This window comes from Coenobita brevimanus, chromosome 26, assembly GCF_032717465.1.
Source record: "Coenobita brevimanus isolate Jiangsu-jjx chromosome 26, ASM3271746v2, whole genome shotgun sequence".
Lineage (NCBI taxonomy): Eukaryota > Metazoa > Arthropoda > Malacostraca > Decapoda > Coenobitidae > Coenobita > Coenobita brevimanus.
The window spans coordinates 41,946,078-41,970,991 of record NC_136979.1 but is presented as its reverse complement, the minus strand read 5'-3'; the positions used below and the strand labels follow the sequence as shown (position 1 = coordinate 41,970,991).

The 24,914-nt window shown below is 41.0% G+C and overlaps 1 protein-coding gene and 1 non-coding gene across 2 annotated transcripts in view; both read right to left on the bottom strand.

Annotated features, from left to right (window-relative positions):
* The window catches only part of dpy (fibrillin-like protein dumpy), a 442,341-nt gene that overhangs the window by 250,068 nt on the left and 167,359 nt on the right, over window positions 1–24,914 (bottom strand). Inside the window, 5 exon segments of the mRNA XM_080267992.1 lie at window positions 9,482–9,604; window positions 12,333–12,467; window positions 13,445–13,567; window positions 16,803–17,040; window positions 17,918–18,051. Of these exon segments, the coding sequence (XP_080124118.1) occupies window positions 9,482–9,604; window positions 12,333–12,467; window positions 13,445–13,567; window positions 16,803–17,040; window positions 17,918–18,051 (753 nt within the window).
* On the bottom strand, window positions 6,030–6,148 carry LOC145394285 (5S ribosomal RNA). Its single transcript, XR_013896358.1, has one exon. It is a non-coding gene; the product is annotated as a 5S ribosomal RNA (ribosomal RNA).

Genomic DNA, 24,914 nt, shown 5'->3' with positions numbered 1-24,914 from the left:
ATGTCGACTGCAAAGGAGCTCCGTGCTGATCGTGGGGAAATAATACTGAACTAGCAGCAAAAAGGAGGCCTGCCTATTGTGATTATGTGAATTGAGTGCGTGAGTGGTGGTCCCATCTAAATTAAGTAAAAAAAAAAAAAGCTGGAGGATTCTGTCCAACAGGAATTCAACACGGTGACGATTTAAATTTTCGTACATACCGCATCATGGCGGAAGGAAATAGTCCACTGTTTGCATCCAATGAAATCGAAATTGCAGGATTCTCCAATGAAGACCAAAGCAACGGGAGCATTAAGCTGAACTAAACAGGAGTAGCTGGTGTGGACAAAGTGGCTGAGAGGAATGCACGGGAATTACAACAGGTATGGGATGTGATAAGAGAGTTATAGGAATGGACCTCAGAACAAAAGGAGGAGATCAAGGTGTTGAAAAATGAGTTAGAGAACATTTGCTCACGCAGTGTTGACCAAGAGACAGAGAAGTAACAGAGTTAAAAGTGAGCAATGAATCAGCCACAAATGAAATAAAGCTGCTCAAGAGGGAAAATAAGAGGCTAGAAAAGGAAAGGAACAGGATGAAAAGTAAACTTGATGAGTATGAATAAAAAACAAGGATACTTTTTTTTTTTAATTGAAGAGGAAAGAAAAAAAATGAATAAAAAATATAACCCATACACCAGATTACAGGTGTCTTCCATTCACAAAAAATCTCTAACAGTTGGACTTGAACAACTGTAGGATGAATTTTGGGGGGAAGGAGTAAAAGAATTCTGATAGGCAGAAGTTCTGCAATATGGCAGTGCAACAGTCTAGTCATGAGTGCTACCAGATGCCTGCACAGCATGGGGGAAGGCATGGAGAAGTGGCACAATGGATGCAACTTCGTCTGAGCATTTGCCATAAAAGTATCAACAGGCTGTCCCAAACTTGTGAAAATAATTGGTTCTTGAAGGTCTTTCGTAAATCATTTTTTTCATAAGTCCATCTCTCATTATACTCTCTTTCCCCCCCCCCTCTCTCTATCTCTATCTCTCTCTCTCTCTCCAGCCCAACACTAATCCCATAATTACTAAGGATACATAAGTTCTTTCCCTCAACCCCACCTCCTTTCTACTCCATACCTACTTCTGTGCTATCCTCTCACTCTCTCTCCAACCCAACCCCAATCCCATAATTACTGAGGACACAAAGTTCTTTCCCTCTACCCCTATCGCCTTTCTACTCCATATCTACTTCTGTGCTGTCCTCTCTCTCTCTCTCTCTCTCTCCTCTCCAACCCAACCCTAATCCCATAATTAATGAGGACACAAAGTTCTTTCCCTCTACCCCTATTGCCTTTCTATTCCATACCTACTTCTGTGTTATCCTCTCTACCTCTCTCTCTCTCTCCCTCCCAGATTAAAGTTCATTATTGTCTCCACTCCTGCACGTATCCACTACCCTTCCCTGACCCGCAATTATCACCTCACCTCATTGTTAGGGTCTTCACCTGACCCCATCCTTCCTTGCTATGACTGACCTCCCCCCCTCACACACAATTTTTTTTATATCTGCGGATTTTGCATAAGTTGATCCTTCGTAAGTAGGGGTCTGACTGTATAAAACAATGCAAGGGAGGCAACATTCCTACCTACTTGAGGGGGAGGTAGTTTATTCATAATAGTGGGGTTATTAATCATTCTAACAGCCTTATCTGAATTTTGTCTAGTTGTTTTACTACTACCTCTCCACATCCATTCAACAGGGGTGAGAAATATTCCAGCTGAAAGAGCACATGATTCTTATAAATTATAGTTAGCTGCTAATCAATGAAGTTACAGACTCTGAACAATAAAACAAGTTTCTTTCAAACAGTTTTAGCAAGTGATCTAACATGAGAGGTCCAGCTGAGGGTATTGTTAAGAGAAACACAAAAAATTTCAATACTTTTAAAGATATGGATGTAGGGAAGAGTGAAGTGATGGTCTTTGAGACAGGTGAAGTCAGTGAATGTACAGCGAGGTTGGATGGTGAGGAATTGGAAAATGTGAGTATGTTTAAGTACTTGGGTAGTGTGATGAGTAAGGATGGAGGTTTGGAGGGTGTTGTGCTTGAAAGGGTACAGCAGGGAAGAAAGGTTGCTGGTTCTTTGAAAGCAGTGATAAAAAACAGGGAATTGAGCATGGAAGTGAAAAAGTTACTACATGACAGTATTGTGATACCAACTCTAACGTACGGAAGTGAAGCTTGGACGTTGCTGGAAGGACACAAGTCAAGAGTGAGAGCAGTGGAAATGAGTTATTTACAAGGAGCCTGTGGAGTCACATGGAGAGACAGGCTGACGAATGAGGATATAAAGGAGCGTTGTGGTGTTGATGTGGATGTGATAGGAAGCGTTATGAGGAACACACTGAGGTGGTTTGGCCATGTGGAGAGGATGGAGGGTGAAAGACTGACGAAGAGAGTGTATGTGAGTGAGGTGGATGGGGGAAGAGGGAGGGGGAGGCCGAGGATGAGATGGAGGGATGGGGTGGAGAGGTATATGAGAGAGGGGGGTGTGAGTTGGGAGCAGGGCAGTGAGATGGCGGGGGACAGGGCGACTTGGAGGCGATTTGTTTGTGGCCAACCCAAATGGGATTGAGGCGTCTGGCAATAGATAGAGATAGATACATATTAGCAGCACTGATGGTAATATTGGAATTTAGGCAATATCTGTGTATTTATAAATTGTACTGTATATACAATAAACCCTCGATATAACGAACCCTGCTACTGCGAATTTCAGATATAGTGAATGGCCAAATCACAACCAAACTTCCCCCAGATTTTGCAAACAAAGGTTGCTAAATGCAGAGGAAGTTCACAAATCAGCCCACAGTGACAACAGAATCCCTTCCTGGCATAGTAAGCATCCTTCAACAGTATCCCTTCCTGGCACAGTAAGTGGACTTCAACAGCATCCCTTCCTGGCACAGTAAGTGGACTTCAACAGCATCCCTTCCTGGCACAGTAAGTGGACTTCAACAGCATCCCTACCTGGCACAGTAAATGTACTGTAACTATACTACATTATACTGCATTCTTATTATTGGTATTGTATTTATATGTACAACTTCATACAATATTGTATTTACATGTACAATTTCATAAACCATTGAATTCTCCATGTAAAACTTCGGGTTAGTTTAGGTTATGTCTGAGTAGGTGGGACCAAACAACTCCCATTATATATTGAACTGAGTTCATTAATCCCTTGGAAATACCGAACCCCTCATATACAGCAAACTTTCAGATATAGCAACCCACCCCTCCACCCAGTTAGTTCGTTATATCGAGGGTTTACTGTATTTGGTTTTACTAGCATTAAATGAGACAATGTTTATTGTCCCCATTCAGCGATCTTAGAGAAGTCTTGATTTATGGAGATTGCTGTACAGTACTCAGCTGTAGGTTAGAGATACTGACCTTTGTGAATGGGTGTTTAAGTGTGAAAGAACAGTGAAGTTTTGGGTCATCTGCATGTGAATGGATGGGATTTTGTGTGACAGATAAGAGATCATTAATATGAATTAGGAACAAGGTTGGAGCCAGAACTGATCCTTGTGGTATGCCGGCATTAATTGAGTGGAAATTGGAATGTACATCATCTACTTTAACTCTCATCTTTCTGTCACTGAGTTATGAGGAAATCAGAGGAACAAAAGACATTAGACTATAGCAAGGGAGTTTGGATAGCAGTGAATTGTGCCTTACTCTGTCAAAAGCTTCAGAAATATCAAGGGCTACTGCATGAGTTTTTCCATGTTGGTCAATTGATTGATGGATAGTATGAGTCAGGAGACTGGGTATGTCAACAGTGGATCTTTCGTGATGAAAACCATACTGTCTATCACCAATTACGTAGTTGGATTCAAGATGTTTAACCATGTGCTTATTAATTACAATCTCAAATACTTTACCAAGAGAAGACGTGATAATTATTGGTCTGTAATCAGAGGGGTCAGAGGAGCTTCGTTTCTTCAGAATTGGATGGATATTGGCTTCTTTCCAAGAATCATGGAATGATGAAGCATATGAGGCTCTTGGAGGGAAAACCAGGTAAGCACCATCCCAGCCAGAAACGGAGTTACATATACCACTTTATTCCCCAAATCCTCTTCTACCACTACAACAAGGGTTTAAGTGAAAAAGATGTCCCTAAGATGGTTCAAAATTACGATTTTTAAAGGGCTGTGAACGACCGTACTGCTATTGATAGCCAACCACTCCATGACATTACCATTAGGTCCATTTTGGCTTAGTATTTTCTTCTCCCAAGTACTGCATCCTTGGAAACCAACATCATGTCCGGTTTTCCTACTTGAGTTAAGGCGATTTTACCATAGTATTCATGTCAAAACACGCACTTATTGTAAGTCGCATGTATGTGAGACTAAGAGTGAGAGGGAAAACCAGGCGAGCGCTACACAGCAGGAGGTGGCTTCAAGACGCGCCAATCGTGTGGCTCGACGCATACCACCAAGCTTTTTTTTATGACACCACCATAAAGGCACATGTCCTTACTTACCTACTGACATATTTTCTGTCTCAATATCTTATAGCTGACCTACAATAACACATATTATGGGTAAAAGTACTGCTACTTTGTCGTCGATTGTTGTCTAACAAGAGGAGAAAGAAGATGTTATTGAATTTTTTCATTTAAAATACCACTAATTATCAGCGTCTGAGTATCATTACGGAAAAGTAGATGAATTAGGCTACATGGGGAAAAAAACAAGAGCAGAATATCTTCATTGGTTGAAAAGTTATGTCATATTTAAAGTACACAAACATTAACAGCATTTTTTTCTGTTTTCTTTTTTTGACGCTTACCTGGTTTTCCCTCTAATGGCCTCATATATGCATAGTCTGAATAATTTAGCTAGAATAGGAGCAAGTTCAGGGGAACATTTTTTTCAAAACAATTGGAGGAATTCCATCTGGACCTGGAGCTTTGTTAGTTGGTAAATTGTCTAGGATGGAGTTTACATATCTAGTGTGTATCTTAAGTGGAGCAATTTCTGGAGAGTCAAGCTCTAGTATAGGGACATTCTGGCTAACTTCCTCTAAAGTAGAATTACTGGCAAATGTACTGGCAAGGACGTTCGCTTTACCATGTGGATCATTATGGTGGTACAAATCTAAACTGGCGGCTAGAGTGTGGCTTGACCCTCTGTACAGCGGTGCTATGTTTCCCAAACCCGCGATGTGAAACGGCTGTTACGTATGTAAAAGACAACACAAATACGATACACACATATGACTGCAATGTTAACGTGTGTATTATAATATATGAAAGAACAGTAAACTTATTATGCATGAAATATTTATACGGCAATACAGAAACGTGGCATCAATATTTTGGTGTTGTTAAAAAAAAATGTGGTCACTTTTATTGGCTTTTACCATATTTCTGGGGTGGGTAATCATGCCACAATTATGATTATAAGATAATGTGCAGGAATATAAGTAAAAATATGCCAATTTCTTAGTAAAAGAAAAAATAATATATTAAACCCTCGTGAGCGGCAACACTAGACCCACACTAACCCGAGAGCCTCCTCGTGTCACTTTCCTTTGTGTCCTTACCTCCTGGGTGGTGTGGAAATAAAGTCGAATTTACAATATGTACAATATAATGTTAAAGAAAATAACCAAAATGTATCCTAAAACACCACAGATGAGTGAGAGAGAAAGAGAGAGAGAGAGAGAGAGAGAGAGAGAGAGAGAGAAGGGAGGGGGGAGGAAGCCAGGCCAGAGGAGGTGTTGAGGGATGGATTAAGGGAGGGAAGGAAGGAGGGAGAGAGTGACTGAATGAAAAATCATAGCGCCGCACCAGCGAGGTCATCTGGCGACATATGTAAAACAATAATAAATGTTTTTAAATATTCATTCATTCATTCATTGCCAGATGCCATGTATCCCACATGGGGTGGCCAAGGGCTTAGAGTTATTTGTTTTACAGGGAGGGGCACTAATCATCCACCAACCCCACTTGACACATAGGGATGCCAACAGCATCTGGTGTTCCCAGGCGGTCACCCATCCAAGTACTAACCAGACCCAACGTTGCTTAACTTCGCTGATTGGACGGGAAGCGGTGTACTCAACGTGGTATGGCCGTTGGCTTTTTAAATATAATTAGATATTATAAAAAAAAAAAGAAATGAAAGCATAGGTTTATAAGTCACTCATAAAAGAAACAAAATACCCCAGGGTGATGCACATCTCCCCCAGGAGAGAGAGAGAGAGAGAGAGAGAGAGAGAGAGAGAGAGAGAGGGGGGGGGAATCACGTGTATGGAAAACGTGGCAACACTGTACAGAGCTTTGTGCCCCACCCTAGCCGCCAGTTTAGATTTGTCCTACCATAGTAATGTTACAATCTGAAGATTTTAGTGGGGGAATGGGTGATGACTTGTTAAAGTTATTATTGAAAGAACTGAGAGCTGACCAGAATATTTTATTATCTTTAGGACTGTTTAATAATTTGGATGCCTGGTTGTGAAAAAAGTTTTATTTAGAGATATTTATTACTACTTTTGCATGGTTTCTTGCAAGTTTGAATTGACTGAGCATTCATGTTTCTTATTCTAAGTAAGAGTTATATGCCAATGACTTTTCGGTTGTTGCTCTCACACAACTGCTATTAAACCATTTTGGGGAGTCTGATCTTTTAGTAAAATGATGACTTGGTATGAAAAATTCCATATCAGCCTGCACTAAGTCATTAATCTGGGACTGAGTAGAATTAATGTCACTGGAGAAGAAAGACTGCCACTGAATATCAGCAAGATAATTTCTGAATCCATTCCAGTCTGCCCTATCAACGTGCCATCTGGTCACCCTGACAGGTCAGAATGGGGAGGTTTGGGGGAACTGACTAATAAAGCTTTGATGAGATTGTGGTAGGAGCATGAAAGTGGTGACAGCACTTCTATTCTGTACTGATCTGGATTATTTGTCCTGAATAGATCGAAGAAATAGGCATTATGGTCAGGATTATCGGTTATTCTGGTTGGCTGTTTTACCAACTGATGAACACATCAGGGAAATTAAAGGAAGAGCACATGAGGTGAAGAAAATTCAGGAGGAAGGAAAAACAAATCTAAGGGAGATTTTAAACAGCAGGGAAAAGAAAACCAGGAAATGGTGGAGAAAGAAAGCAGAGACTCTCTAGTCAGGGATGTTGCAAGTAAGAAAAAATGTGTGATAATTTCAGGATTGAAAGAAAAGTCTATGTCAGTAAGATCAGAAAAGGAAAAGAAGAACTGAGATGGGCTAAAGAGATAGTATCAACAGTTATGGAGGGTTACAACAAAGCTCAAAAAGAGACTGAAGAGGTGTTTAGGCGGGGAAGATAGGAGGAGGGAGGGGCGCAGCCATTAAAAATTAAGTTTCGGCCAGAGGTCATGGTAAATGAGATTATTAACAGGACATGGAAACTAGCTGACAAGGAGGGGTTCAAGAATGTTTGGATAAGGAGAGATGCAAATGAGGATGAAAAAGCTAAAATAAAAGAGATAGTCATGAAAGCTACGGAAAAAAAACAACCTGAGAATAGAGGAAGGGAAGAGAGTTCTATTGGAGAGTTATGGATCAGAAATTGAGGAAGTGGTACCAACTGAGACAGGAAGGGAGAAGAACGGAATAAAAAACAACACAAAAGGATTGAAAATGGTGTATGCTAACGCAGATGGCTTAATCTCGGTTGGGCTAGAAATCAACGATTTCTTGAGGGTAAATGAGCCAGATATTATGTGCTTTGCAGAGACCAAGTTAAGAGAGGATATTGATATACGAGTGGGAGATGGTGAATACAAACTATGGACAAAGAGACAAAAAAATGGAAAAACGGGAGGAGGAGTGATGACAGCATGGACACAAAATTGTGCGAGAGGATCTTGAAAGACAGGTGGATAAAATAGCTGGAGACGATGGACATTTTGGCAGAAAGTCAGGTTGGATTCAGAAATGGAAGGTCATGTGTCTCTTATCTGCTAAGCTTATACTCAAAGGCAAATGATTTGCTACAGGAAAGAGATAGTTGGGTGGATTGTGTGTACTGTACTTAGATCTGAAAAGCCATTGACAAGGTACCCCATATGCGCCTAATGTGGAAATTGGAGCACATACGAGGACTGAAGGGGAACCTTTTGGAGTAGATGAGAGATTTCATGAGAGACCCGACAGATAAGGACAGTAATAAATGACAGGATGTCAGGGTGGAAGGAAGTAACAAGTGGAGTCCTGCAGGGCTTGGTGCTGGCACCCATAATGTTCCTGATTTATGTAAATGATATGGTAGATGGGATGAACAGTTATGCATGTCTGCTTGAAGATGATGCAAAGATCATGAGGAAAGTAGAAGATGAAGTGGATTGTAAAATACTGCAGGATTTATGACTGGAGCCAGGTAGGAGATATGAAATTCAATGCACAAATAATGCAAATATTGGAAATGGGTAAAAGTACTAAGAGGCCATCACTGAATTACTTGCTGGCAAAGGAACCAATCATAAAAGCAAGAGAAGAGAAGGACCTGGAAGTGTTGGACCAGGATACTTGGTCAACTGAAAAACATATTAACAAGACTGTCAGAGAGACATGTACACACGAGTGGCATTTCAATACATGGACGAAGAGATGAAGAAAAAACTTATAATGGCTATGATCTGCCCCAGGTTAGAATATGTGACAGTGGTGTGGCCCCCACATAAAATGAAAGATATAAACAAGATCGAGAGAATACAAAGAGCAGCAACCACGAAGGTCCCTTGCCTAGCAGATCTATCGTACAACGAAAGACTAGAAAGCCGGGTCTGCCTTCCTTAAAAGAAAGGAGAAGGGCGACATGCTTGCAGTGTTCAGGGCCATGACGGGAGTACAGTAGACAAAACTGACAGAGAAGATCTGTTTGTATGGGATAGGGGAGCAAGAAGAGGACATGGAAAGAAACTGAAAAAGACAAGTTGCTTGAAGGATATCAAGAAATGCAGTTTTCCACATAGATGCACTGACCTGTGGAATAGCCTGGACAAAGAGATAATCCAGCCCAAAAACTTAAATGAGTTTAATGCAAAGTTTGATTGGCTGAGACACAGTGACAGGATCCAACAAACGCAGCTCATTTCCTGTATATCACAACCAGGTAAATACAACTAGGCAAAAACACACACACACACACACACACACACACACACACACACACACACACACACACACACACACACACACACACACACACACACACACACACACACACACACACACACACACACACACACACACACAATACTGTGGTATCAAAGTACTGGGACTGCCTTTTGCAAATGGAAGTAAAGGAAGCATCATTAAAGCAGGCAAAGGCAGTAACAGTGCACAAGCAGGTGAGTAAAACTAATCATTATAATCATACATTTTGTGCCGTGTAACCCACTTCGTTAGGACTGTGATTACTAACCACATTCCACTTTGGGATCTCCACTGAAGGGATGAGGGCAGGAACAGGTGTAGTTTCCACGGTTGTTGGTACACTTGGCATTCTTACCACACGGGAATGGGTAGCCTAGACACTCGTTTACATCTAATCGCACATCATAGTTGAGGACACGGGAGGAGAGAGGAGGCAATTGGTTAGCAAAGGAGAAAAGCACTGTTAGTTGACTGGAGATAAGAGAGGTTACAGAAAGTTGTTAGTTTGACATGCATTATATTTTTCTCCCGTAGTTCAACACCTTATGCTGAATAATTTTGTTGCTTTATTTTACATGCCTATACATTATACTATTGTATCAAAATAAACAAACATTATATTACACTACAGTATCAAAATAAACAGACATTACACTATTTGCAATCATTAAGCTGTCTTCAGATTATCTGAGTCAAAATCATGAAATGTACCAATGACATGTGATACAAAAGAACCATGAGGGTATAGCAATCAATTTACAGCTTGTAATTTACAACAGAGCTATTCATATCAATGAACTGCAGAATGTTTAAAGTGGTGGCATTTAGATGAAACCACAAGGGTACTTAATGATCACTTGATGGCACTGAACCCCCTCATTCTGATGTTATATTCTACTACCGTCAAATGATTTTATTCAGCTTATGACAGACATCAGGTTGTGAATGGGTTAATGGTGACTGCTTCTAACCCATCATTAAAAATGGTCTCTCCAATGCTCAACAGCACCATCTGGATATAGAAAGAATATGTCACTGGCTTGGTGGATTTAAATCTTACATCCCCCATCTCATCACAACAACAACACTATCAATAAAACTAAGATCTTATTTATTACATTTGCTTATGACTATTTTAACACCTTGAATCCAGGCAATATAATTTTTAGTTTATTCTTGCTATCCTCTGATGGCTTTGTTCATCTCAAGAGACTTTCAGACTTGAGCAGTTAGGTACAGCCTTCAACAATTCCTTCACTAAAAGATGTCTCCAGTAAGATAAATAAACCCATGCAGAGGTAGCAAGAGCAAAATAAAAATAATATTCTTGAGTAAAGAGGTTAGCCCCTTTAATCTAGTGACATATATTTTTGGTTTATTCTTTCATTACCAATTATATTCCTCAATTTAGGACAGCTCCTGGCAGAGGAGTTAATGAAGGCTATGTCCATCCCCTCCAGTTTAAAATGTCTTTGTTGAGGTGGATAAAATCATTTGGATATGGGAAAAAAAAAGAGAGGGGGGGAGGGGGGAAAGTCAATGGACTCAAGGGGTTTAACAAGCACCATATACTGTACAGTAACCATTTTCAACCTGCAATATGGCTTTAACCCTCTGATTGTATATTATCCACCTTGTGTTTTATTATGGCTAACATCAAATAATTTCACAATGGTTAAGAGGAATATAAGGTGTTGAAACTATTAGAGGTTATCATTATCAATCCTTTGACAGCAGAGAACTTTCCACTTTACTTACATTTACAACAGATATTTTATCAGCCCAGAAACTCACCTCAATCAAACGGCTAAATCAGGCAAAGCATTAGAAACTGCATATGCATTAGTACCATGTTAATAAAATGCTATTAGCATTTCTTGTCACAAACAATAAGCAACTTCAAGCATAACATGCAATTTCACAAGATCCTTACGTAAGCTGGTACACGGATAAGCATGACAAATATCTCAATATACAAGAACACATCACTGCTCTAATGAAAATATGGATACATAAAAAAAAATAAAATTCCCTCATGGATTGCATACACCTCTACTGTGCTTTATTTACTAATGCCAATATGTTTGGACAAAATGGCAATGAACAGCTGAAGAAATTTCACCACCTACAAGTTACAGGTACCTGTATATTCTTATTTGTACAGTAGTGTATTAACTGACCAATATAAAATATTTTGAAATACTTTAACCCGTACCATCCCAGGCATTTTTTAAATTTTATATCCACCCAATCCCATACACTTTTTCGCGACATCCTGATGCTATGACAGACAGTGGCCAACTGATGTTACCCACCCACCCTGAACCAAACTCAGTGCTACAAGTGCTTGGGCACAATGTTGCCAATACGTTAAGGTACTCCTTAGCAAAAAATTAGCTAGACTGAAGCAATTTGAGACGCTACAGGGCTCGAATTTTACTGTCGGCACCATCACGTCAGTGGAATTAAGTGAGACTTTTTTACTGTCGGCACCATGTCGACGGCAGGATTGTATGGGTTAAGCTATATGTGACTTGTTTTCCTTTTCTCAAACTTGTATAATTTTCTTGCACAAAATTTAGCTACATATCAGTGATAAAATTTAGATGAACTGCCATGAATGTTGACTCTATTCTTTTCAAGTCTTATTAAGAATATACTGTAAACAGCAGCTAAGGCATAAGCACAGGGCAACATTACATCAGTAAGAAAAAGGAAATATGAGAATCAGCAGGGCAACATACAGTATATGAATAAAGCAGCCTAAAAAGGTTTCTGCCATGGCAATCCCTTTTAAGGGAGCTTATGTCTGACTCCAAGCCCAGACATTATATTCTGCTCCTGAAGGCCCACCAGGCTTCCAAGACATGCCTCACACCTGTACTGTATATGTCATTATTGTGATGGTGATATCCACTGTCCATATTGAATAAATGCTAGGGTTGTCTAATTCAAAACAGATTTAACAATATAAGTGGGGGTGTTTTTATGACATGTCAGTGGGTCTTATGGAGAAGCAGTAAGTGTATGATTTAATGAAATTCGAATAATTAAATTATACTCTAGTCTGGATCAAACTTGCATCCTTCCAGATAGCAGACAACTTTTTAATCACTTACCCATGCACTTGGTATTAGGATTGCCTGAGAAGCCCTGAGGACACTTGCAGCTGAAGGAGCCTGGAGCGTTGGTGCATATGGCATTGTCACCACACTGGCCAGAGGGTCGGTTCCCTGCAGAACACTCATTCACATCTGTGGAAAAATTAAGTTCGTCATCATCATCATCATACAATCATCACCATCATCCTACCCTTTTATCCCAGCTATGGTTAGGGTGAAGTAGGATCCAAAAAACAAGGAATGAGAGCATAGCAAAAGCTCAGCTTGGGAAAAACACAATGATGAGCATGACAAATCTCAAGCTTAACCACTCCTGAACTGAAGTTTACATCAGTTAATGTTTTACCTTGATACCTGATAGGCAAAATTGATAAAAAAGTATTAACTACCTGAATACAACACCTCTGACAGGATTCTTAACTATACATCCTACGCTTCATATTGATACTGATTTGTCAGCCCTCCATATTGGCATGGATATGAGACCAAACACCCAAGAAATGAGACATCCATGAATAATTTCTACTCCCCCTAAACAGCCGCTGCACTCATAATTTAACTTTATGAATGCCTGTAAACCATCTGCCATACCCCACTAAATCATCAGACATTTGAAATTACTTGACTACAATGTATGTGAAGAACAAAAGATGTTAAATCACCCCAATATATGCAATAAACCAGTGCATTCTGAGATGGTTTACTATCTCATGAGTCACCAAAGAGACAAATACAGAAGAATGCCGGTAGTAACAACATTCCCTTCACTTTAATATGTGGATGATAAGATATACTGAATATCAATATGTTATGGTTACACCACATTGTTATATCACTCATACACTAAACAAAACTGCTATAAGACAACAGTTTCATCATTCTAACGCTGAAAATCATTGTGTGCCTATACATTATCCACTTAACTTGAACTAACATTGCTATATCTCCAGGCTGAATGCATGCGCATCATAACGAGATGCAATGGAAAGGATAGAAAGCCCCAGTATTGTCTTATGCTGCCAAAGAGCTACAGCAAAATGGCTTGAGACGAAAATCTCCAACAAGGTAGACAAACTGTAGTGATGTATTGATGCCACACTCTAACTCACCAACACAGCCAGCAGCGATGTTTGCAGGGTCATAAGTCCAGCCTGGGTTGCACATACACATGGCCTCTTTTCCATCAGCCTTACAGTATGCATTGGCACCACACTCAACGCCATCACAGGGGGCTGCAAGTATGGACGTCAGGGAGATGAAGGACGAGCAGATGCAATATGTGTTGGAGTCATATTCTTGTCAGCTTAGGAGACATAATTATAACTCTTCCTTACCAATTAACTTCTGCATATATGCCTCATTATCCTGTTTGTAATTTATGCTATCTATGTATATATTACATGGCATAAATCACATACAACAGCAGAGTAAGGCTTAAGATGCAAAACTACATTGCTAAGGAATAGGAGTTTATAAGCTTCCAGCCAACAGGGGAATATGGACCCTGGAGCAAACGGGCAGGCATGGTTAAACAAACAACATAAGCAAGTGTAATCAAGGACTCTAAATTATCAAGCATACTAATTGCTGCTTTTTTTTTTTTTTTTATCACTAAGCTTTTGAAAGTATCAAACTGCTACTCATACCAAGTGTTACCTACAGTCCCTTCTTCCATATTTTGATTACGGGCAGTCAGTTACTGACAAAAACTTTACACAGATACAAAAAATGAATTAAAATATGCACTACTTCCTCTTTTGTCTTACTTTACTTCATTCTTTCCTCGTCCTTCTGCCCACGGGTGACTTTACACTTCCTCTTTTGTCTTTCTTTCCTTCATTCTTTCCCGTTCCTTCTGCCTATGGTGACTCTACACTGAGTGACAAGCCAAATGGTTTCCTGTACACCAGGAAACCATTTACTATGCTGCGTGGTAACCATATAACCAAATTATGGCACCTGGTGGTTCAATGGGTAATTGCGATGCTCCAGTCGGATTGAGCTGGTGAAGGTTTATATCCAAGGGATGGTTGGAGTTATTGCTCACGTAGTGCCACTCAGTGATGAGTGAGGCTGGTCCCTCTAATCTTAAATGTCAGGACCAACTTGCCTAGCCCCGGGCTCCTACGCTCCTCGTGGGGCAATGTAGGATTGGATGATGGGTGAATGGACTTCTAGACTAATTTACATGCTAAATTTAGCATGACACAGAACAAGTGTTATAATGTTCTCTATCTATCTACTGCCACACACCTTATTCCCATAAGGAGTGGCCACAAAAAAATCACCGCCATGTCGCCCTGTCCCCTGCCATTTCACTGCCCTGCTCCCAGCTCACACCCTCCTCTCTCATATACCTCTTCACTCCATCCCTCCATCTCATCCCTGGCCTCCCCCTCCCTCTCCCCCCTTCCACCTCACTCACATACACTCTCCTCATCAGTCTCTCACCCTCCATCCTCTCCACATGGCCAATCCACCTCAATGTGTTTCTCCTAATGCTTCCTATCATATCCACATCCACACCACAATGCTCCTTCACATCCTCATTTGTCAGTCTGTCTCTCCATGTGACTCCACATGCTCCTCTCAAATAACTCATTTCCTCTGCTCTCACACTTGACTCCTGTCCCTCCACAGATTAAAATACAGTAGTGGTACTAATGTTAATCCATGCAATATACAGTATAAATATCAGGCTCACAAAAAAAAAGTATGCTAATCCATATAATTAATTCTAAGAAATAAAACAACACAAACCATGCTTGCACAGATGAAAAAAAATAGTACCCAAGCCCACATTAATTCATGTAATTATACAAACACATATTACATGCAAAAATCATATTCTTTATCCTCGAGTGACATGCATTGGTTATGGTGGTCTCTACTGCTACAGAACAAGTAAGCATTACTAGACTCTGAATAAATCCATGAACCTACTTAGAAACACTAAAAAATGCCAAGAAACTTCAAAAAATGTTGTGCTTATGCAGCCATGAAGCTACCCCACACAGTATTAAGATTTTCCTTGCCCCAGTGTTACTATGTAATTTAGTTATCAACAATTACAATATACTTTGCAGTAAGGGTGAACTGGAGCAAGTGAGATCTGTACACAAAACTGATGTGAAATGGATGAGATTGGATTGAAAAGTGTGTTGTCAACAGATGGCAAAATCTTGGTTATAAAAAGTTGGAAGATGAAACTAAGAGTAGAATGTGAAAAGGAGGAAATATTTGAATGATGAAAATGATTCATATGTGAGCTAGGTGCTGGTGTGCTACAGTGAGAACTGTACTGTATATGAGTAGGAAATACCATCTCAGTGCAAGTAGGTGTAGGCATGTACAGCACTTATTTGAGTAATAACACAAAACTCACTGGCACATTTGAACCTGGGGTCACCCACAAGCGGGTATGGGCAGGTACAGTGGAAGGAGCCATATGTGTTGATGCACTTGGCACTCTGACCGCAGGGGAACCTCTCACCCTGGCACTCGTCCTCATCTGAAGCCCATACTATCACAATTCAGGAGGACTTCATATGCGCAAAAGTTGGGGAAGCATTGTTTGGTGGAGCACTCCACACCTTGGCATTTCAGTTCTGAAGCCCACACTTACAGTTTAAGAGGGCTTTGTGGGAGTACTTTATAGAGCATTTAAACACTTGGCATTTTGCTTAGATTAGCTTGTATGACCAATGTAATTTAAGTTCGATTCATTAACCCCTTCAGGCCAATGATATTATATTTTTTCCGACAATTTTATTCATCCCAGGATAAACTTTTTTAACTAGAGGGGTTAGATTAGCCTATGATAAGTCCTCTCCTAAGGGATGCTCGAAGCTGAATAAAACTGGTACAGACAATGATACTGGGCCAAAAGGGTTAAAGTACTGCCTCTTGAAATGCACAAAAAATTACCATGACGATAACTGCCATGAAGTTGGCTATAGAGGCACATTGGTACAATAAAAAACTAAAATTAAGCTTTTGTATGAATTTGCCTTAAATCATGATTAAGAAATATTTACATTTTAATTATCTGTGAATTACAGCAGAGCTAGCAGCAAGTTCATCTGTGAACATTCAGCATTAATGTTAATTGCAAAATTAAAGAAGCAGCATGCGGTTACATGCACAGCCACTGGGATCATTGTAAGATCAAACACAAAGAATATGCAGAGCTGCTACAAAATGTGCTATGATGGCAAATACAAATACTGTTTTTGAAGTTAGTCATGTTAGTGATCTTGCAATTTCAGAAGATAATGGATGTTAGTACTGGTTAGCAACTGAATACTGTATTTCAGAACAGATGAAGCCATGCTCAAAATTACTGCGCAAAAATATATATACATGTATTTATCTTTCAAAAAGTTATTACTCCTTATATCACCATTATATGACAGCAGCATCTTAATTACTAACTTCTGTTCCAACCAGACATTCAGCAATGCTCACCTTTACAGTCTGTGTCAGGAGGATTGCCAATGAAGCCAAAGTTACATGTGCACTGGAAGCTGCCTGGGATATTCTGGCACTGTGCATTGGGGCCACAGGGAGACAATCTGCACTCATCCTCATCCCGGCACTCAGCACCAACTGCACTGAATCCTTCACGACAAGAGCACTGGTTGTCACGGCATTCAGCATTGTTCACACAGTCAAAATCAGAGCTGCACACGATTTTTACATCAGTCTGTTGAAAAAATATATATAAATGAACTGCCTACATGGAGACAGAATATACTATAAGCTGTATATGTGATGATGAAATGCAATGAGAAGACCTGGTAGAGAGTGGGTAACATTACAGGTGAAAGAAGAGTTTGGAGGATGAGATTATGCAGAGGCAGGTTGCTAATGGCAGTGTAAGAAAAGGATGCGATAATGTGAGAGACCCTTTTCCTCCACAGTTCTGATACACATTGCATAAGAATTGGCAATAATATTGGAAAAAGTTAATACTACCACATACATGAAAGAAGTCAATACAGTGTTTACAATACTGTACAATAACTGTGTTCACTCTAGCTAAGGAAAAATAATAAACCTTTCGTACCTAGTGAGAGGAAAGAGTGTTGTAACAGAGACTGACAGCTAAGTTATAAAAACAGAAATAGTGTAGAGGAAGACAAACCTCAACTTGACATAATTTTTGAAAAACTGGATGGAAAATAAAATGAAGTCCGGTCTTTCAATTTCACTGCTAACTGCATTATAAAGACCACAGTAAAGCCATTTAATATCCAGAAAAGTATTTTGAAACTGATGGCTTTAAATTATGGATCTGCTTACATCTTTGTTCTCTCAGTTTTAACCCCTTTGATCTGGCAATGCAATACTGTAACTTATTCTCGCTATCTTCATGTGATTTTATACAACTCACAACAGATATCTACGAGTGATGGGGTTAATGGTGGCTATCTGTATCTCCTGCAATTTAAAAAGTCTCTCCAAAACTGAATTTACTTGCCTCAAGGTAGCAAAAAAATAAATAAAAATAAATTTTAAATAGTAATCACAGTGAAGAGGTTAATAATAGAACATGAGTATATGCTACAGTACACACTGACCTGTTCACAAGCAACCTGTGGTGTAGGCCTTGGTGTATAACCCTGAGGACAGACACAAGTGTATCCTGGCTCAGTATTTTGGCACAAGGCATTTATACCACAAGGACGATCCAAGGACCTGCATTCATCAATGTCTGAAAGATGGAGAGAATGACAAAAGTTAGGCTGAGGGGTTTTGAAAGCAACAGAGTATACGAGGTGCTACCCAAAAGTTCCAATAATTTGAATATGTAGGAAAATAAGTTACCTTACCTCCTAGTTCTCACTGCCACCTTCAAAGTAGTCCCCTTGGGCATGTATACAGTGGTTCCAGTGTTTTTTCCACGAGTCCATGCATCCCTGGAAGGCTTCAGGCGTGATGGTCTTAAGCACTCCTGTGATTCTGTCTGGATCTCCTCAATCGAGTCAAATCGATGCCCTTTCAGTTGTAATTTCAGCTTGGGAAACAGGAAAAAGTCGCAGGGGGCAAGGTCAGGCGAGTAGGGTGGGTGGGGAACGACTACCATGTTAGTGGAAGCCAGGAACTGCCAGGTCACAATTGATGAGTGGGCAGGGGCGTTGTCATGATACAGGACCCAGTCCTTGTTCTTCCACTGTTCTGGACATCTGTGGCGGATGCTCTCCCTCAGAAGATGCAAGACTTCACAGCAAAACTTTTCGCTGACTGATTAACTGGGTGGGACAAATTCCTTGGATATCGAAGAAAACGATCAACATCGACTTGACATTGCTGCGAACTTGACGTGCTTTTTTCGGCCTCGGTGAATTGGGAGACTTCCATTGCGATGACTGCTGCTTTGTCTCCGGGTCACAACCATAAACCCATGATTCATCACCAGTTATGACCTTGGAGATGAAGGTGGCATCATCTCTGACCTGATTCTTGAGCTTCCTGCAAACTGAAACATGATGTGCCTTCTGCTCGTCACTCAGCAGTCCTGGCACAAATTTTGCAGCGATGCATCTCATGCCCAACACATCCGACAAAATGCATTGCACGCTCCCGTATGACAGTCCAACAATATCAAAAACATCATGGATATTTCGTCAATGTTCTGCAAGGATAAGTTGACAAACATTTCCAACGTTTTCTGGTGGTGTTGCCATTGACGGTTGTCCACAACGGCCATCATCTTCAACAGACGTCTGTCCTTCCTTGAACCGCTTGCACCAGAAAAATGTTCTGCTTTGGGACATGGCATTGTCACCAAAGGCTTGCTGATGCAACCGGTGAGTTGCTGCAGCCATCTTGCTGATCTTGAAGCAGAACTTGATGCAGGTTCTTTGTTCCATGAGGTCCGCCATTGCAAAACCGCCAAACTACCTACACACCACGTTACAACAGCATGTGTAGCTCAACAACAAGTCCACTCACAGACACGGCCGGGGCCACACTGACGCATAAGGGGTGCTGCTGATTCCTCCTAGCGGCAAAAGGCAAAACTGCAAACGGTTTGCTCCCTCGGTTAAAATTACTGGAACTTTTGGGTAGCAACTCATACAATCAGTATCAAAGAGAATACTACAGGTATGGTACAGCCAATGAATTAAATATTTTCTAGTTTTGTCCAAAAAGTCGGACAAACTAACTAAATTTAACCAAAGTCTTATTTTAATTAATGTGTTTCTCAGATGTTTTGACTTCGAGAATGTATTCACTAGACCTTAGAAGAAACCTGATTCCCTGACTGTGCTATCTCATCCAGAAACAATTACAGGTACAACACCAATTTTCCGGCAACCCTGGATCCGGAATCTAGCCGGATGAACCACTTTGTCGGACTAACTGAAGTCACACTTTTCACATACAGTTATTCCACAGTGACCAACAGAGGTCACATGCAATAAAGCAACAATACATCTCTGACCCACTGTCGTTCAGCATAATCACATTCATGTTGTATTTAAATTCTTTAGGGAACATCTTAGCCAGGTTCATTATCAAGCAACATGACAAGTCCACTTCATTACTCCAATGCTGTCAAAACCACTCCATCATCACTAGATCTAGCTTAGTACTGTACACTTACCATCTTTCATAGTTTTTCTAATGTTCATTTGCTTCTTTTTTTCCCCCTTTGCTTCTTTATATCATAAGCAGCTGATGAACTAATACTACGTGTCACACAACTTCTGTATGGGAACACCATGGTCCAGATTTTTCAACAATTCTACCTTATCCTGCTTTATTGATTTTGTTTTTAGCATAATAAAAATGCCTTACTGCATTAAATCCCCCCCAAATAGCTGTTAATACCCGACCATGACCAGACATGTGAGTGAAAATATACATGAAGATATGGGTGGCCAGCGTGGTGCGTCAATGGGTTGCTACATAACGGTTATTATGGCGATGGCGTGCTCTGAGATGACTGTCTTCCACATGCAAACAATCATGAAATGTAATAATGCTTTATGTGTACCACACTCACTTATAAAGTGTCTCAGCAGATACCAGTGATGGAAATAAGATTCTGATTTGACTGTACAGTAGTAGTAATTAAGAATAAATTCAAGTGGTAATTTAGTATTAAAGACAAACTAAACTAAAAGAACAAAAAATGGTTATAAGAAGTGTTGTATTCACAGGAAGAGAAATTGACGGTTAGGAATAGTTAATTGTGAAAATTTTATATTCCCAGACAAAATGCAGCGATAACAATGCTGATTCACTAAGTTAGGAGAAATATGAGAAAAAGATTGTCTGGTTCATGATCAAGAGCAGTTGAATCAGTGTAAATACTGCTGATCAAGTCCCTCCTGTATTTTTAGGGGTTGTTATTTGGGTATCAGAGAAAAAAGTGGATGTAAACTTGTAGGCCCTGAACCTATCAATTTATCTGTCTATCCACTGCCAGACACCTTAATCCCATTTGAGGTGGCCACAAACAAATCATCTCCAAGTCACCCTGTTCCCTGCCATTACACTGCCCCCCCAACTCACATCCTCCACTCTTATATATTTCTCCACTCCCATCCCTCCATCTCATCCTTGGTCCCCCCTACCTCTCCCCCCCTCCACTTCACTCATATAATTGTACTCTCCTCATTAGTCTCTCACTCCCTATCCCCTTCACTTGGCCAAACCACCCCAACGTGTTTCTCCTAATGCTTTCAATTACATCCACATCAAACTATAAAGCTCTTTCACGTCCTCATTTGACAGTTTGTCACTCCAACTCCACATGCTCCTCTCAAATAACGGTAACTCATTTCCACTGTCCTCACTCTTGACTTGTGTCCTTCCAGCAAGGTCCAAGCTACACTTCCAAATGTTTGAGCTGGTATTACAATACTATCATGCAGCAACTATTTTACTTCCATTCCCACTTCCCTACTTTTTACCACACCTTTCAAGGAACCAGTAACCTTTCTTCCCTGCTGTACCTTTTAAAGCACTTTACTCTCTACACTTCCATCCTTACTCATCACACAACCCAAGTACTTAAATGCAGGCATGTTTTCCATTTCCTCACCATCCAGCCTCACAACTATGCTCTTCCCTACATTCACTTTTAGATTCCAGTTCTTACACACTCTTCCAAACTCACTCACCAAGTCTTGCAATTCCCCCTTGAACTAATTAACATTTATTGTTGCTGTGCGTATGGGGCATGTGCATATGGTCTAAGGAATGCAGAAGGGGAAAGGATACTCGAGTTTGGGGAGGCAATGGACACGATTGTGTGCAACACATATTTTAGGAAAAGAGACAGTAGGTTAATTACGTATGAGTCTGGGGGAAATAGCAGTCAGATAGATTATTTTCTGGTTAAGAAGGTCGATAGGAGGTTAGTTTTCGTTTTTAAAGGCTCCAACATGCTTGCATGTGTCGGCCTTGGTCACCTAATGGCGGCTCTCCATGCTGCACGATCCATTGCAGCCTCCCTGTTCAGTCCCTTAACCCTAAGGTCACACTTAATGACCTCGTCCCATGTCTTTCTCGGTCTACCCCTCATAACCCCACCCCCAATATTAACACTTCTCACCTTCCTCACCCAACTATCATCCCCCATCCTCTCCACATGTCCAAACCACCTCAATCTACCTCTCCTCATCACAACACCAATACACTCCAGTCCCATCCTACCTCTCAACTCTTCCATTGTAAACCCAGCCCCTCCAGGCCTTGGACGCAGGGACGCACTGCACATCCACCTAATCATTGTCATTTCTGTACGTCTGAGCCGGCGAATGTCTTCCTCCTTCACTGCCCAGGTCTCACTGCCATACAGCATTACACTCCTAACACACGCTGCATACAAAGACCCCTTAGCACGTAGGGAGAGCCCCCTCAATGTCAGGAGAGGCAAGAGCTCCCTGAACTTCTTCCAACCACTTCTCACCCTAGCCACAGAGCTAGCTCCAGCCCCACCTCCAGCACACAACATGTCTCCTAAATAACAAAACTCTTCCACACACTCAAGAGATTCACCAGCAAGTTCAATTCTTTCACGTCTGACGATCTCCACCTGCTCACCCCGGCACGCCGTACACATAAAATCAGCATTATCTCGCAGTCTACCTCTGATACCACTACATCTCTTATGCACCCATTTATCACACACACCGAACAAGATGGAATTACTTCCCACGCCCTTGTGGCAAACTGCACATGGCCACTCTCCCTCGTCTTTGACAGTACCGCCACCAACCCTAGATATCATCACTTTTGTTTTATCTGCATTTACCCTTAAACCCTTTTGCCCCATACCATCTCTCCACTTCCTAAACCTTTCCTCCGCCTCCCTTTCATTCTCTGCAATCAACACCAAATCATCAGCATACAACAACTCCCACAAGAGTCCGTTTCTAAAGTCACGTGAAAGGGCTTCAAGTACCATGATAAACAACATGGGACTCAAGACTGACCCCTGATGCACACCAACATTCACGGAAAACTCATCACTCAAATCTCCATTCACTCTCACCTGGGTGTGAGCACCCACATACATGGCCATAACCACCCTAACCAGCCACTCCTCCAAGCCAAGCTTTCTCATTGCCCACTTCACCACCTCTCTAGGGACTCTGTCAAAGGCCTTTTCCAAATCAACAAAAACAAAATAAAGATCCCTTCTCCTACCAATATATTTTTCCTGAAGCTGTCGAACAATGAATATGGCATCAGTGGTCCCCCTACCTGGCATAAACCCAAACTGCATCTCATCAATATTCACTCTTTCTCTAATCATACCTTCTAAAACTCTCTCCATTACCTTCATTATCTGATCTAAAAGCTTTATACCTCTATAATTCCCTCTTTCCAGGGCATCACCCTTCCCTTTATACACATTTACAATTACACTCTTCAGCCAATCATCTGGGACAACACACTCATAAATAATCCTATTTATCAGGTCAGTGACTAAACTCACCCCTATATCGCCTGAGGCCTTCAACATTTCGGCAGTCAACCCAGACACACCTGCTGCCTTCCCCACCCTCATCCTGCCTATTGCCTCACTCACAGTAGCAGTATCAATCAAAGGCCAAGGGCCAGACACTGGATCTGCTGGCTCCAAACCTTCCCTGTCCCAGTTAGTGAGGGATGTTAAAGTTATAGGAAGTGAGGAGTGTGTGCAGCAGCACAAACTATTGATTTGTGATATGGTGCTTAAAGAACAAGTGATGAAAAAGAGGACTTATATATCTAGGAGGAAAATATGGAAGTTGAAAAACCAAGTAGTAAGGGATGCCTTCTATAGCAAGTTGAGGAGAGTGGTGGCTGAACAGGGAGTTGTACATAGAGGCGTTAATGAACAGTACAGAGCCCTCAAGAACAATTTCTTGAGAGTTGCTGATGTAACATGCGGTTGGACAAGAGGACCACCAAGACATAAAGTAACTTGGTGGTGGGATGAGGGTGTAGAAGCTGCAGTTAAGGAAAAAAGAAGGCTTTTCCGGGAATGAAAGACGGGTGGTAGCAAAAAGGAATATTTGGCTGCCAAGCGTAGGGCTAGAAGAGAGGTATACAGGGCAAAGTCTGAGTCACAGAGACAATTACTTGATAACCTAAATTATGGGGAAAGGAAAAATATGATATTTAGGGTGGCAGGTCAAGTGAAGAGGGATAATCAGGATACTATAGGTGAGCAGTGTGTGAAGAATGATGAAGGAAGGGTAGTGGTGAACAGTGAGGATATTAAAGATGCATGGAGAAAGCATTATAACCAGTTGTTGAATGAGGAGTTTGACTGGGACAGGGAAGGTTTGGAGCCAGCAGATCCTGTGTCTGGCCCTTGGCCTTTGATTGATACTGCTACTGTGAGTGAGGCAATAGGCAGGATGAGGGTGGGGAAGACAGCAGGTGTGTCTGGGTTGACTGCCGAAATGTTGAAGGCCTCAAGCGATACAGGGGTGAGTTTAGTCACTGACTTGATAAATAGGATTATTTATGAGTGTGTTGTCCCAGATGATTGGATGAATAGTGTAACTGTAAATGTGTATAAAGGGAAGGGTGATGCCCTGGAAAGAGGAAATTATAGAGGTATAAAGCTTTTAGATCAGATAATGAAGGTAATGGAGAGAGTTTTAGAAGGCATGATTAGAGAAAGAGTGAATATTGATGAGATGCAGTTTGGGTTTATGCCAGGTAGGGGGACCACTGATTCGTCAGCTTCAGGAAAAATATATTGGTAGGAGAAGGGATCTTTATTTTGTTTTTGTTGATTTGGAAAAGGCCTTTGACAGAGTCCCTAGAGAGATGGTGAAGTGGGCAATGAGAAAGCTTGGCTTGGAGGAGTGGCTGGTTAGGGTGGTTATGGCTATGTATGTGGATGCTCACACCCAGGTAAGAGTGAATGGAGATTTGAGTAATGAGTTTTCCGTGAATGTTGAGTCCCATGTTGTTTATCATGGTACTTGAAGCCCTTTCATGTGACCTTAGAAATGGACTCTCGTGGGAGTTGTTGTATGCTGATGATATGGTGTTGATTGCAGAGAACGAAAGGGAGGCGGAGGAAAGGTTTAGGAAGTGGAGAGATGGTATGGGGCA